At 45.1% G+C, this 15,578-nt stretch overlaps 2 protein-coding genes across 2 annotated transcripts; both read right to left on the bottom strand.

Annotated features, from left to right (window-relative positions):
• Positions 1-209: 209 nt before the first annotated feature.
• GNRH1 (gonadotropin releasing hormone 1) lies at positions 210-2,979 on the bottom strand. The gene is given in 3 exon segments (XM_009956238.2): positions 210-251; positions 2,066-2,161; positions 2,839-2,979. Coding segments are annotated over 3 exon segments (279 nt in total).
• A 4,509-nt stretch (positions 2,980-7,488) lies between these two features.
• On the bottom strand, positions 7,489-14,660 carry KCTD9 (potassium channel tetramerization domain containing 9). The gene is made up of 12 exons (XM_086477082.1): positions 14,613-14,660; positions 13,267-13,388; positions 12,547-12,590; positions 12,277-12,373; positions 11,716-11,774; positions 11,017-11,145; positions 10,318-10,385; positions 10,128-10,223; positions 9,515-9,664; positions 9,046-9,151; positions 8,643-8,776; positions 7,489-7,856 (listed from the first exon to the last, which is right to left on the bottom strand). Exons 1-12 carry the CDS (start codon positions 14,658-14,660, stop codon positions 7,740-7,742), a joined length of 1,170 nt encoding a protein of 389 aa, XP_086333208.1. The 3' UTR covers positions 7,489-7,739.
• Between the last annotated feature and the right edge of the window lie 918 nt (positions 14,661-15,578).

Below are 15,578 nucleotides of genomic sequence, written 5' to 3'. Positions count from 1 at the left end.
TGCTGCTGAGTCGCTGCCACTGGACTGGAATGTGTTCTCTTTTACGTATAAGCTAGTGCTCTACACAACAATTATCTTCTATTTAAATGCAGCTTCACAGTCTTTATTCGCATAATGCAATCTAAGCAAAGGCCTTTTGAAGAGGAATGGATTTTAACGTAGCTTCGAAATTTTATTCTGGGTCCATTGTTCCATTTGGCTTTGTGGGTTTAAATCTTCTTTCATTCAGCTTCTCCTTCGATCAGACTTTCCTGTAAACACACAGCATATACTTTTTCTAAAGAGAAGAAATAATTTTGATGATGGAACTTTAAAGCCTGATCAAATGCGAAAATATTCATATTGTGGTCGACACTGGAAGGAGGATTAGAATGACACAAATCTGACCCGACATGATCTCTCTGCCACCTGCCCATGGATCTGATTGTGCAGTATAATGTAACCGACACTTATAATGGCCCTTTTCTCCCGAAGTGCATGACCAACTTTACATCTGTTAATGGGTCCATCACTGCAGCAGTTCTTGGAGTGCAACCCAGCAGCTGTTGAACACTACCCTTCGACAGCAGTTTCGGACAAGAAGCATGAACTTGCACAAAGCGTCACTATGTAGAATGTCTCCATGAGCTTAAGCAGTTGGCCAAGAGACCAGAGACAAGCAAGCCGTCCTTGGGAAAGTATTATGGGGTCATTACAGAGCGGCACAGTTGCCCTGTTACCCTTCTCTGTGTGCCTCAGTACTGTTTGAATGGAAACCATGTTCCTGTGTCACGTTGTGCTGGATCTGGTCTCCTGCTTGAATGTGTATGTTCTTACCTCAGAGTTGAAAGCCTGAGGTGTTTTGGATAGATGCTCTGTCTGACCATGTTATTTTTTTCCCTTTTGTTTCTTTGCTAGGTGTATTTGTTTGTGCTCGCTACCAGCTTCTCCAGGAAATTATGAAGATAATTTGAAAAGTTTTTCCATGGGGTGGACCATTTCCAGACACCTCCCCTTTCATTGCATAATATTCCTGTAGCAACTCCAGGAATGTGTTACATTGGAAAAGCTGCATCTGGAAAAAGTTTAATTTGTTTTCAATGTCATTAAGCAGCTAGAAATAAGAAGGCCACATAGTTCAGACTGCTACAGGGAAAGGCATGCAAACTGAGTGGTTGATGCAGAGGCTTAGAAGTTCTTACATTTACGTGCAAGATTACCAGCAGTTTCTGAGCAAACCTAAGAATCTGATTGTGGCAGTGGGTGCCTTTAGCTCTGCAAAGAAAGGCCAAGTTTCCCTTAGTGAGCAAGAAGTATCAGGGACCCCTTTCAAATATCCTGATAATTATTCTGGTATCTTTTCCTGCCTAATATAGTCTCTTGCAGTAAAAAAAAATTGTTTAAAAATATTAAGTTACTATTGCTAGGTCTTCGTTCTGCCAGTAGTGCTATCGGAAGCGTACTTGAAACTTTTGGTCTTGGCTTCAAAACTGAAGTACAGATTGAGTGTTTCAGCTTTTAGGACAGCTCAGAGACACTTCCCAGAAAGTGGTGACCATCTGGCCTGATCAAGGTGTTGCTATGTTAATTAAAAAGCACATTTTTGCTTGAGAGTATTCTTTCTATGGCAGTTAGTTTGTGTGTGAAGCCTCTGCTGTCATTGCATTAGAGCATCTAATGGAAAATACATTTCCCAGTCTGGGGACCTTGGGAGCAGCAGCTTCCATATGGCTTGATGCTTCAGCTGGCAAAGTGCGCCTTTGAAGTTGAGCATCTGTGAATGCTGCATAGATTTGTATTAAGGTAGAATGTGTTTGACTTTATTTTGGTTTTGATTTAGTGAGTAATGACATTGCTACAACAGGAGCATAAGAATAATGTACGGCTGTCCTAGGCCTGTAACTGTGAGGTACTTGAGAATGATGCAGATAAGGGCAGAGCCAGTATTGCCGCATGTGAACTGAACTTACATGCCCCTTCCTCCTCCTCCTCCACCGCTGTTTTTCTCTTCCTTCCATGTACTTTCCCAGCCTGGACCATTCCCCTAATTTTCCCACCATGATAGAGGAGGAAACATGTGACTTACCATGGCTTCCTTCAGATCACTGAACCTGGAATGCTGGTACGAGCCCGGGCATTCAGTCTTCTGCACTTCCCCTAGTTTTCCCATCTCATTTGCAATCTGAATTGGGAAGCGATACAGCCGTTATGAGAGGAGTCTTTTTCTGCTAAAGCAACTCTACCCTAGTTAAGACAAAGATGAAACTGTTCCACTGCACAGCTTTAATTCACCTGTCCCAGGTGCTGTGCTTGTGCTGCAGCAAATGTAAAATCAGGGTGCTGGAACTGCTCTTACGAGGGAGGACTACCCATGAGGCATTCGAAAGGGTGGGAAAACCACTGGTGGAAAGTACCTTCGACATCTGCTTTGTCATTTAATTGCTTACCATCTAATTGGTTGCCACATGACAGGTGCCCAATGCCATGTTCTCAGTGAAGTGGATGAATATTTGTCATAAAACAGCCCGTCAGAGCATTGGCTGAAGTTTAGGGAGAGGAATAAATCAGGTTTAGCCTGGAACTCAGACTTCCATCTCGCCTCTCGAGCAGGCTGCCCAGGCTCTCTGTCTGCAGCAGACAGCGCTGTTCTTTACACAAGGCTGGCAAATGTCATCTTACCACAATGGCAATTACTTTCCAGTTGCTACTTCGAAAAAAATGTGTGTGTGTATGTTTGGGGGGAAGGAGACAGAGACACACAGAGAGAGTAAAACCTACGTCACCTATTTTTGCTTGCGTCTTCTACAGAGAAGGGATCCTAGCTAAAACAGCAGGGCTGTTTTACAGTCTAGAACCTACCTCCTGAAATGATTCTGCCAGGTTTTCAGCGTTCCTTTTTCCTCCTGGTTGCAGGCCGTAAGACCAATGTTGAGCCAAACAGATTTCCACAGACATGAGAACCAGGAGGACAGTGACAAAGATCTTCCTGGACTTCTCCATCCTATGAGAGAACAAAACATCTTTCTGATCATGATGACATTACAGCTCCATTTTTGTCTTGCAGAATTATGAAAATGTTACATTTCTGGATCTCCAGTTCTGGTCTTCTGCACCCCAGTGGCATTGTGCCTGTGTGTGAGCTACAGCTGGATTTTGAGCCTCTCAAAGTGTGGATTAGCTCATTATAAAGAGATTTAACATCTGAAAAATTTGGATGAAGATCTAAATTAGGGGGTTTTGATCATCTTTTCAGAGTTTTAGGAATGTCTGGACCTCAAAGGTTCCATGAAACTCCCTGTTGATATTTGACAGATACGTTCAGTTTAGCCAGTTTCTGTTCTAATGTCCCTCCTGCTTCAAAAGTGCTCTTCGCAGTCTCTTCTAATGCGAGTTTCTTCTAATACAAGCATCTGTGAGCACTGAATAAGTAAAAAGGGAGTATGGTATGTCGTTCAAGCACATTACCTGCTTGCTGGGAGAGGTTGCAGAGTAATTCCAGCTCTTCTCTGTTTGAAAATGCCCTGCAAGTATGCTTGTCATCTCACTTTTTATATACAACCACCCCAACACCAAGCCTTTCACAGCAGGTGACTTTATCTAATTCTATCTCACGGGCTGCAATTTTGTTCTTAAAATTGCTGTAATGCAGCAGAAGTAAAGCACATAATTGGAACACCCCCGGTGTAGCTATTGAGTTCAGCTGTTTTCTCGAAGAGCCGTAAAAGTAACAGCTTTTCTTTGAAGAGGCTGTAAATCTGACATTCAAATCTAGCTGACTGCCCATGGAAAATACACAGTCTTTTCTTTCAGTGACTTCTAATTTTTAAGTTCTTGGGTGAGTTTGAATTTGTTGAGAGGGGCTTACAGGACTTGAAGTGGATGAGGAATTCAGCTTAGTCTCTAGCTCTGTGTATCAGGCATGAAGGAAACAGCCCTTTGGTGCACAAGCAAGAGCCCGTGATTGCACAAGTGCACAGAGCATTTTGCACGCTGCTGTGAAAGTCCTTCTCCTTCGTATTTAAATTAAGGTGCCTTGATATTGTTTGCCTTCTAAAATGCAAAGTAGTATTAAACTGGTCGGATGGACAAGTATATTGGACTGTAACCGTGCTTTGTTGTCATGATGGAGTCTCTCTCGTGAACAGGACTCCCAGACACTGCTGGCTCTCTGGATTTATAGATGTGTGTGTGTATGCATGCTCTTCATTCTTGAGAGTTCATGCACTGCCGTTTTGTAAAGGTGTTGATAGCTGTTTGCCCGCAGGAGTTAAATTCAGTAATTTCAACTGCAGAAATGTAAGGGGTTTTTTTATCCACCTGGCAGCTATTTTGACTTGCTATGCACTGTTTTATGTTCAATTGAATGTACCATGTTTAGTGTTCAGTAAACATCCTCTCTTCCTGCTCCTGTGACCTCTTGGAGATTAATGGATTAAAAGTAATTTGATAAGTAAATAATTTAAGGAGGATTTAGTGACTCCAACAAAGAGTAATTCTTCCTGTTTTAATGCTCCTCCTACTCATGGCAAGAGCAGCCAACATTTAACTTCTGCTGATAAACTGATCAAGCTGTGAAAATAGTTTGTTTCAGTGGGAGAAATACTACTTCAGCGTAGGCACATCACTTCAGAAGGGAGATTTTCCTGTAGCAGTGTTTTAAGACAACTTCCTTCCCTGATAAGCCTAGCAAGAATTAAAGTTACTTAAAGGTAAATAGAAGATTTTGTTCCTCCTGAGGGATGGCATTTAGAGAAGGGGCCTGCCTAGCCCGATAATTGCACCTCTTACTCACTCACCCACCATTTTAAGCTAGGTCTGATGACAGTCTGCCCTTAACATCTTCCAACAGCTATGCTTCTCCACAGGTTTGTTACAGCTCCAAAGCTGACCTCCCAAAGCACGTCAGAACACGTCAGATGTGCTGTATTTGCATTATCACCGTTGTGCCCCAGATTATTAGACTGAAATCACGAGCACTTTATAGGCCCAAGTCAAGGACAGGGGTTTTTTCTCCCAGCAGGGCTTTAGCACTTCCTTAGTAAGTACGACCCAGTTCAGCTGCTTGTGTGATGATAATCCCTAATGTGGAAAGAGTGTTTTAAGTAGCGTGCATACCTCTGTAGTGGTTAATGACTTCTGCCTCCACATACTTTATTCAGCAAATACAAAGGCTGGGGACAAAGAAAAGCTGAACAGTGTTGCAGATGAATGACAAGTCAAAAAAAACCCCATGAAAGTTCTTAAACTCAGTGTATGGGAAACATCGCAGAAATCCCCACCACACGAGGGACACTGGTTTTTCTAGCAGGTAAGCTTTATGCTCGAAAGCAAAAATTCTTTTGCTTTCTGCCATAGTGCAAATTGCCTGTGCAGAAGGAAGGACATCTAACATTCAGTCTTCTCATAAAGCAAGTACTCAAGCGTGGACAATTCCTAGTTTGCACCAAGCAGTCCCTTTGAGAAGGCACTGGTTCTGTACAGCTCTGGGCTAAGGCGACCTGAAGGGCAAACCCAACTCCAGCTACACCATTTCTCAGTTTGTATACAAGGAGTTCCAAAGTTAAAAGCTGCCTTCTCTTGTAACGTGCTGTCCTTCCTATGTAAGTCAGTTGAGACAGAGATTGTTTTTTTAAATTAAGACAACCAAGAGACTTTTCTATTTCACACTTTTATTAATGCAATTTAAATTAGGCTGGAACCTGCAATTTCTGAACAGGCCGCTTTGGGCTATTCATACAGCTTTGTCATAGCAAAAGAGGTACCTTAAATTCATCTGTGAATGAATGATGCCACATGCTGTGATTATTCAAAACATAGTGCTTCAGTGAAAGTTCAAATATACTTTATACACAGTGATTATGAAAATAGATTTTTTTCCATACGATATTTTACTTCTGCCAGCTACAAAATATGATAAAGAAAAATAATTCATTTATTTCTCTAGTCCTAGGAATCTTCTTCTACTGCAACGTACACATCACTCTCAATGAAAGCGATGAGGTGGGAGAAAGGACTCCAAAATCACACTGAAATATTTCCCTTGAATCTGTTTCACCGAGGATACGGTGTCATCCTAGAGCCGGATCAAGAGGCCTGGGAATCTGGAGGAAATAGAATCCCAGTTCTGAACCACATGGCTGTGGGATTTTGAGTCCCAGAAGTTCATGTCATATGCCTGAGTCAACCCAACTTGAAAATAAGGGAGAATTCTGCCATTCCCCCCAAACAAATCACGTACTGGTCCTGAATGAATCTTTCTAGAGTGATGGCAAAGCAGCATTTTCATAACAACTACTGAGACAACAAGACTTCTGGTCAGAGGACAGGAGACCTGCACGCAAGTAAAAGACAACCCACTGAAGTAACGGTGGAACTCACACTACTGCTAACAGGGTCACATTCTGTAAGTTTTAGGATCCGTTGGTTCTTAACTTCCAGAAATAGCTGTAGTTCCTTAAGATTCAAGGTTCGTTTTAACTTTGGGGTGTTTTAAGTCAGCATCTGAGGTAAGAGTTCTTGATGCACCTTGTTTTTGGTATCGTTTCTTTGTGTGCTTTTTGATTGTGATAAAATAAATGTTGTGTTAGATGAAAACTAGGTTGATACTACAGTGGAAACAGCTTATTAAATGAAGTGCACCCCCCCTTAAAGAGATGCTGCTGAGGCTTTCTGCACTGCAGCAGTCACTTAGTTCCCCCTTCGCTCACAGGTAAAGCAGCTGCGGAAAGGACACTTTGCCCTGTGCAAGATGCTTTTACAGCCACTTTAAGCAGGCCCAAAGTGGAATACGCAGATCTGGCTGGGAAAAGGATTCCGCCCATGCTTTCAAGGACTCTGTGTACAGGAGCATTTGCATAGTACGTGGAGGGGAAACGGGTGCCACTTATTCATATAGAGGAGTAGTGACGGGAGGACGGCTGATCTCTACTTCAGCGACACTAGTGCATTTTCCTATGTTTAATTCCCCACAAAGACTGAAAAATCTACAGGTACTCCAGTTCGGAGTGCTTAGGACATTTGAAAGCATGAGGATTTTTCTTACCAGCTGTGACTGATAGTGCAGTTTCACACCAATTTGGAAAGGATTAAATAAGATACCCAGTTTCTGAACACAGATGTTTTATCCCTGCAGCGGAAGCAGGTTCCACTGCACATTTTTAAAGCAGTTCTATACCTGCCTTCAAAGTACTACAAGGCAACGTTTTACCTACGATGACAGTTAGCTACTGTTTTCACCCCAGAAGAAGAGAGTACCTGAAAACATCCTGTAGACATTGGCTAAACCACATCTGTCACTGAAAACACGGTGCATGAATGAAGAAACTAACTGTAAATACACTAGTCTAACTGTAAACCTGAACTTTGTTGCTACTATGCAAGAATAACGTTTTCTATTCATATTGCAGCTACAGATTTAATAAATAGAATTGCATATATTGTGCTTTATAAATTAAAATGCATTCCAAAGTGAGGCAATGCTAAACAATGAATCTATTTAACCCTCCCCCCCCCCCGACCAACCACACATTCTGGTTTTAGAACCAGCCCCCTTCCTCACTCTGTTCACAAAGGTAGAAACGGTGCGTTTCTACCTCTTAAACAAAACTCCCTCCCCCAAAGGTGATCAAAGACAAGTCTACTTAGGCACTACTGCAAATGTAAGTTGTCTAATAACCATTACTGCTAACTTAATAAGGGGAGGAGGTGAAGAAAGTCACAATAAATGGTTTCATTCTTTCCTCTTCGGCGTATTCTCTTCCCTATCTGACGCTTTGAGACATGTGCAAAGGTGTCAGCATCTCTTCAAAGATAGCTCCTTTTACGTTAGATCCCCTCAAATTAGCTTCTTGTAGATCACAACCTGATAGATCACAATTCTGAAGGGTAAAAGAAAAAATAAATGTTAATTGAATAAACCCAGAACGTAATTCAAAACTTTACCAGAAACCACATATGCTTCCAAAAATTTCAGTGCAAACTTCCTGTCTTTTGCTCTAGTTTAGAGTTTGTTACTTCCTGTGAAAGAGTCGTTTCTTTTCACAGTAGCGGCTGGATTTATTTTTAAGTTGTTAGACTTACACTCTTTATATCACATTATCTTCCAGGAGTTACTAACACTTGCTGAACAAAGCTAGAAAGAAGCCGCCTCTTGCATTCTCACCAGACATTACCCTGAGTCACTCCAGTACTTGAGGGAGAACAGCCATGGCCACAGCTTGCAAAACGAGCTGGCTTGTCTGACTAGTAGAGACAGCAGTATGTCACGTGCCACCAGTCAGGTAAGACTCCATCGTTACTCTACAAATGATGTCCCAGGATCACAAAAACCCCCACAAACCCCGGCAACTGCCTTGCCCTTCAGCTCCTCAGTGATGGCACGACCTCACACGAAGGGTTAACTTCAGCGTTAGTCCCATGCGTCACTTTTGAGAGGATACAGGCCATTCCTGTGGTGCTGAGGTGCTGGCAAATCCGAGGCTTTAGGCTCATCTTCTAAATTGAGGTTAGAATGAAATGTCACTCCTTAGATCATCCATAGCTCACGAATACTGAAAGAGAGACTAGTTCACTCTGTCTAGTTTGAAGCTGGAGAACTCAGCCAAAAGCCAGCAATCCCCAAAATTTTATTGACTAGCTAGTATATAAAATGAACCATAACTCACTTCCAAATCAGTTCCTGCCAAAGTTGCTCCTCTAAGATTGCAGTTTTTTAGTTTTGCGTTTTTCAGCGTTGCAACTCTTAGATTAATTCCTGTCATTTGGCTGCCTTCCATGTCAACCCCTTTCAGGTTAGCACCTAAAACAAACAAAGAGTAGTTTTACAAGGAAAAAGTCAAAACAGGGTAGCTCCAGAATGATGCTTCCTCAGAGCCATGTAAATTGGTACAGGCCAAGGTAGAACTTGGAACTGAATGATTATACAGTCACACACTCAGTCCAGTATTTGTGGCCTCCTCCTGAACACATGGATTGTACAAACCACAGCCAACCTTTCATGTGCCATATAGATTTACAAACACACACTTCAGTGTCCACAAGAGTACCTGACAGGCAAAAGCTTCTTACCTTCCAAATTAGCTTTAAGGCCTGATGGATCTTCAAAATTGCACCCTTTTAGAGACGCTCCTTCTGCGTTGGAACACAGCATCTTTACCCCTTGAAGGTTTGCACACTGGTAGAGAGAGACACGTCCCTGAGATTCATACAGTGTGAAGATGAACAACAGCAAATGTGATCAGACTAGTTTTCATTTCTGTTTCGGAAGTGAATCCTATTACAGCACAACAGCCTTGTTACTGTGAGGAAGTGTAAGAACTTGCTGCACTGCTCTATCATCAGGAAGATAGATAATTCTCACCCACCACCCTTTTTTTCCTTAAGATAGGTTTAAAAACCTTTTGAAGTGATCTAACTGGAACAACTGAAGACATTATTGAAGAACTACATGTTTTACACTTATCTGCTTGTCCCAATTCCTCCTCCCTTAAAATAAGTAAAGGATAGCCCAAACTTTCCAAGACGCCACGATTCTTACATCAAGCACTGATCCAGAGAGGTCAGCTCTTTCGAGATTGGCACAGCACAGGTTGGCGTGTGCTAGGTTGCAACGGCTTAGGTTAGCCATCTTGAAGTTTATGTAGCGAAGATCGAGACGGGAAAGATCTGCTCCACTGAAGTTGAGACCCTAAAAACAAAACAATAAGCCCCAACAGTTCCAGAAGATGAGGTGTAGATCTGAACAGAGTTGTGAGAATCACGTGCATGTACATGTGTACGTAAATACACACAGAGATACAGATACACACACACACACGACCATCTATTCTACTAGATAAGACTAATGCAATGTAAATGCAAAGCTACCAAGCATTGTCCTTGGTTACGCTGGTGCATTTTACATTTAAATAAACAGCTTAACAAATTGCTCCTCCAGGAAACCTTCAACCCAAGGAAGGAAAGCACGCTGCCCAACCAGCACGCTTGAATTTCACATTAAGGCCGCTCTGCCACAGCCTGGAATCAAAACTCAATTAAAAAGTGAGGCAGAGAAGCACATGCTTGGATTTCGTGTTGTCACGTGATGCCGCAGGCTATTTCACCACCAGGCTCTGACACTACAGATCAAGGCAAAGTCTGCATTTTCGCACCTGACATCGCAGCTCAGACTTGGTTGGGGTTGCCAGCAGGAATCGGACAAACTCCTTTCGAGATATGGGAGAATGATCCTCAGCTGGCTGGGAATTCTGTTGAGAGAGTTGTTTAACAGCTAATACGGATAGGACTACGTTAGGTATTGCCTGGAAGAACAGTGTTCAGGTAGTAAAGAAAACAAGTTACCTTAATAGCTATTTCTAGATGTTCAATTAGCGAATCGATACCAAAAAACCTGGCTTCTTCCAAAACACCTAACAAAACAAAGCGGTATTTGTTATTTACAGGGAGTCGTTACACGAGAGGGCGCTGCTCCTCCCTTTCTGGAGAGGGCTGAGATAGTCACACCAAGGGCATGCCAGAAGGTTTGGGTTAATCCATCCCTGCTATTGGAGGAGCATCAATTCAACCGACTTTCCCACTCGTTATACCTGACATGCGTTGTAGCCACCCTAACAAAGATGAACAGATCGCTTGCTGATGTTCAAGGAGGCTCAGGGAAATGCATGAACTAGTAAGGCTGACAGCCACATCCATTATACTAGAGATAACTGGATAGAGGAAAAGCGACCTTGCTTGCAGCGAAAAGGAAAAAATAACTCAGAAAGGACATTTCCAATACCAGTATTAGGTTAAAGATTCCACATCCAGAACTACAGCCAGGTATTAATCCAGTAGGGAGGATTTGTAATGCTCTCAAGATAAATAAGTTTAAACAGTATTTGTTCATTAAACCAAGCATGTGAGAATAACTTCACTAAAGGAAAATCCCAAACATTTAGATGAGCATACAGAAGTCCCACCGACTTTATCATGTTTACCTGAGGGCAAAGTTTAACTTCTAAAGAGTAATAATTTAGGAGATGTCATACAGGTAATACCTACCTAGCAAATTAATGCCATCATTTACAATGAGCTGTCCGTGACGCAAATAGTTCAAAATTGGCTCAAAATACTCTGGACTGCGGTCAATTAGGAATGCTCCTCTATGATCTTGCTTATTTCCCCAAGCATCTGTTTCCACAACATATATATAATTAAATTTGATATATTAATAGAAGAGCATTTGCTTCAGTTTCAGGTTTTTAGTACCAAAGGGTACTGGATTATGAAACATTCCGCTTGAAAGGGCGTTTCTTAGAGAAAAGGAATGAAAATAAGGCGGGGGAATGAGATTCACCTAAAACTGAACCCACTCCCACTATAAATAAATAACAAACATTTTATCACACACATAAGAACAACTGCTAGAATAAAAGCAGCATTAAGATTTTACTCAGCCCCCATTTCCTGTCTTGTCCAGTATTTGCTCATTGATTCTGTGGACAAAACTGAGCAAGATGCAACAGCAAGATGAAAACCCAAAATCAAACAAACACAAAAAGATCTCAAAATATTAACTACAGATGGATGTTAACATATTCAGTTTGTGCAACGACAGGCATTACATGGGCAATGGAGAAATAAACAACTATAAAAAGACATTACACATTCTGCTTTGATACTTTAACGTACGAACATGGGCCTTTTGCCTACTTTGCTAATTTGTAGCTTAAAAAATAAAGTTTATTTCAATATACTAACCTTTGTCTTTAAACATGTGGGCCAACATACTGTCAGGTTCTTTATTAACCAAAGTGCTCCTAGAAAACAAAGGCAGCATAATTTTTTTTTTTTTTTTTTACAATGGAATGTTTTCCTCAAGAGCCACACACGGGCTGGCAGGAGCGTATTTTCTGCCCTCGGTGTGTGATATGCATTCCCCCAGCCACACCACTGTACTGATGTAATTTCGTACAGCGTGATAACAAAATACATTTCTGACCTCAGGCATCGTAAAGGTATTTTGAATACAAAGCACTTAGTTAACTGAAATAGTCCAGGGATAAATCCAGGCCCGTTCAGGCTTTTCCCCAGTTTTACTTCGTATGTAAACTGTTTAAAAATTAATTCGTTGCAAAATTGTGGTAGAAAATATGAAATACAGAGAAAGCTGCAGAAGTCAAAGACCTCCTACTCCATAGGAGGATTGCCCTTTTGCAAGAGCATCTGAAGCCTCACCAACTGAGGGCACGCTACCAGCTGCTGCAACGACTCTACTGAAATCAAGTCCTTCAAGAACACCACCAGTAGCCGCGTTTGTACCGTGTCGTAGTGAAGTATCGGCCTCCAACATTGAGCGTTAACCAGTCTGTGTGTGACCCTGTTAGCTCTTCCTGAGGTCTGCCATCAGTCTGAGGATCTACACAGAGGAGAGACACAGTAATTATTAGAAAAATTCTGAATCCTCCATATGGCAAGAGGCATGTTCTGAAAAAACACACCAGGAAATAAAATTTTAAGATTTACATTAAAGCAAAACAAAACCTTTTTCCACTAAACAGAAGGTTAAACATAAGAGTTACAGAGACTTACCAATGAATGGTTCCCCTTCACAGACAAATAAAACATCATCATCCCTGAAAGGGGCAGGGGGAAGAGAAGGAGGAGAAAGAAAGAAAAAAATAAAGACTAATTATAATTTTTTGTTCATCTAAGTGACAGTGGGAACCCCTCCTGATTAGTTTCAGGTAAATGACCATCAGTTGCCATAAGTTAGAACTTCAATATCTGATTTTTATCTCAATTTTGCAGGTTCCAGCACATTGTAAGACAACTGACTTCACCAGGGATGTTACCTGTACCAACCAGGTAGGGATCCCTTGTTACTCAACCAGTGTAGTTTTACAAACTAGTTGTTCTTCTTCCCACTCTGGGAGTATTCTGTGAAGCCAAAGCAATGCCAGAGTTTGTCCCCTTTTCAAAGAACCTCATCCAAGTGCTGACCAGAATAGGGGGACTTTCCTGTTGGTTTTGTTTTGTTTTGTTTTCCAGATTGCACTGTGAATGGGTGGTGAGCAGGAGGATGTTAAAAGGCATAAAATGCAGCTTGTGTCAAGTTACAGAAATGCTCTGGAGCTCAAAGACAGCATTGTTTTCCCCTGAGGCATGAAAGCACCTTTGGGCACACTGGCTGGCAATGACAGGATCTGTTTTTAAGGAAAGCCCTGGTTATTGATTAAGGTCAGAGAATTAACAGGCTCGTAAGTCTCTTAATCCGCATCCATGATTTGAGTTTTATTGGCTAAGCCTTACCTAATCAAAGCGATATCATCAATGAGTCCACCTTTTCCATTGTAAACGCTGGTCGCTTTTATTCCGAGCTTATTACTAGCCACAGACAGCAAGTCCGATAGAGTCCCATACACAGCCACAACCTGTGGAAGAGAGAGATGGCTGCAGGCACCGTGTTCATGTGGTTTCTGCCATTTCAGACTTATTACCAGGGCTACCAATATCTTCCTCCGGGGGGGGGAGGAAGCTATCTATGGATCTTTACTAAAAAAAGGAAACAAACAGACAACTTTGATGTCAGAAACACAGCTGCCTTAAAGTGAGGGGACTTGCACAGCTCTCGCCAAGGCTCAGCGTACCGAGGCGGTGGCAGCAGTGACAGAATGAGTGATGGTACCACAGGAATGTTTGGATCCAAGTACTGATTTCTCTGAAGAAGCACCGCTATTTGTTCTGTTCCCAGTCTCTCCCCAATGTGTTTCCCTCTCCAAAACCAAAGATTCAACCACCGTCACGTCAACTCTCTTTGCTCCAGAGATGTGGATGGGCACAACCAGGGACCACAACAGCATTCAGCAGAGCTGCACGGCAGGGCCTGTCCCTAGGCCGTGTGTGGGCGCTGGCTGGGCCTGGGAACCTCAGCTACGGTCACTCTCGAGACATGACGACGTGGGTTTTAAACGCGAGCAGAGTTTCAGTGAGGTGATTTACTGCCCACCCAACAACGTACCTAAGCAGTATGAGCTCGACAGGGCAGAGCTGACGCGCTGCAGGATTTAATTGACACGTTCCTACCGTTACCTAGGACGTGTACAGCAGGACCTCAGTCAACAATGACGACATGACGGTGACTTTAACTGCGACTCCAGTAAGAAGTTCTTGGCGTGTCGCGACTCCCCTCAGCATTCACTGGCAGGATCGCCCACCGCCGCTACTCTTTATTCCCGGCGGGGAGAGGCCCCGCTCCCCCGCGGGCCGGGCCAGGCTCGCCGGCAGCCCCAGGACTAGGCCCCGGCAGGTACCACCGCGGCCGGGGAGGGGGCGGCGGGAGCAGCGAGGCTCCTCTGCCGCAGCCACGGGCGGCGCGGCCGGGAGGGCCGGCTGAGGGCTTCTCCCTCACGCCGGACCGAAGGCGGGAGCCGCCCCCGCGGCGCGGCGGCCCCGTCTCGGAGCGGCGGGAAGCGAAACACGGGCACGGCACCGCCGCTCCGCTCCTGCCCGCGGCTGCCGCCCCGGCGGGGGAAAGGCGCAGGGGGAATTACCCGGGAAGCGGGCGGGGGCAGAGCCGCGGGCTCGCGGCGGCCGGCAGCTCCCCGCAGGCGGCAGGACCCCCGCCGAGGGCCCGACCCCCCCTCCCCGCCCCTCACCTTCCCGTTCCGGGGGCTGCCGTTAACGAACAGCGTGACCCGCCTCATGCTGCGGCGGCGGCGGCAGCCCGCTCCTCCTGCCGAACCCGGAAGGCAGCGATCGCGGACCGACATGAGCCGTGGCCAATCGCGGCCGCGCCGCGCCGATCCCGCTGTCCAATCAGAAACGCGCTCCTCCGGAGCGGCGGGGCAAGGAACGGGTGGGACGGTTGGGCGGGGAAATGTCAACGCAGCGGCGGGGGGCGGGCCAGCAGTAGCGCTGCCGATAGCCAATCGAGAGAGGAATAAGGCCCTATATTTGCATAAAGCATGACTTGAAGTAGAGTCGTCCTTGATTGGTGCAGACTGTCACGTGGGCGCGATGTGGTGGAGGGACTTTTTTTTTCAAAATGGCGGTTAGCGCTTAAGCAACGGTTCGCGATCCCTCCGCGCGCGGGGAGCCAAAGAGTCCCTCTACCCCGTGGAGCCCTGTGGGGGTCCGGAGGGGGGGTCGGTACGGGCCGGGCTCTCGTGAGCCGCCTTCCTTCCCCGCACCGCTGGCCGTGACGCCCTGGTGGCCGGCGGGCGCAAGGGGTGGGCGAGAGGGACTGGGGCGCGGAGGAATACAGAGTAGAGCGTCCCGGTTTGAATGTCGGAGGCGGGCTCGGCGCTGGTAGCTGTGGGGAATATCTGAGGGGAGCGGTGAGGGGCGCGGGGGGGGCCTGCGGTAAGGTGGGGTGAGCGGGGTGCGGGAGGAGGTGGGGGGCGTTGGTGAGGGGGCATAAAGGAGGGGGGGGCGTTGAGGGGGTGTCTGAGGCGGGAAGAAGGACAGTGAGGGGCGGGGGTGAGCGGTGCGAGGGGGCGAGTGCTGAGGGAATCGGGGTGCCCGGGGGAGGGGGGCACGTATGGGGAGCCCCTTGGGGCGGGGTGTTGGACACCGCTCCCTCGCACGGTCACGTCTGTGTGACGGCTGCCGGTGTGGACTGG

Source organism: Leptosomus discolor, chromosome 23 (assembly GCF_034619465.1).
Source record: "Leptosomus discolor isolate bLepDis1 chromosome 23, bLepDis1.hap2, whole genome shotgun sequence".
NCBI lineage: Eukaryota > Metazoa > Chordata > Aves > Leptosomiformes > Leptosomidae > Leptosomus > Leptosomus discolor.
This window is presented reverse-complemented; position numbering and strand designations above follow the sequence as displayed.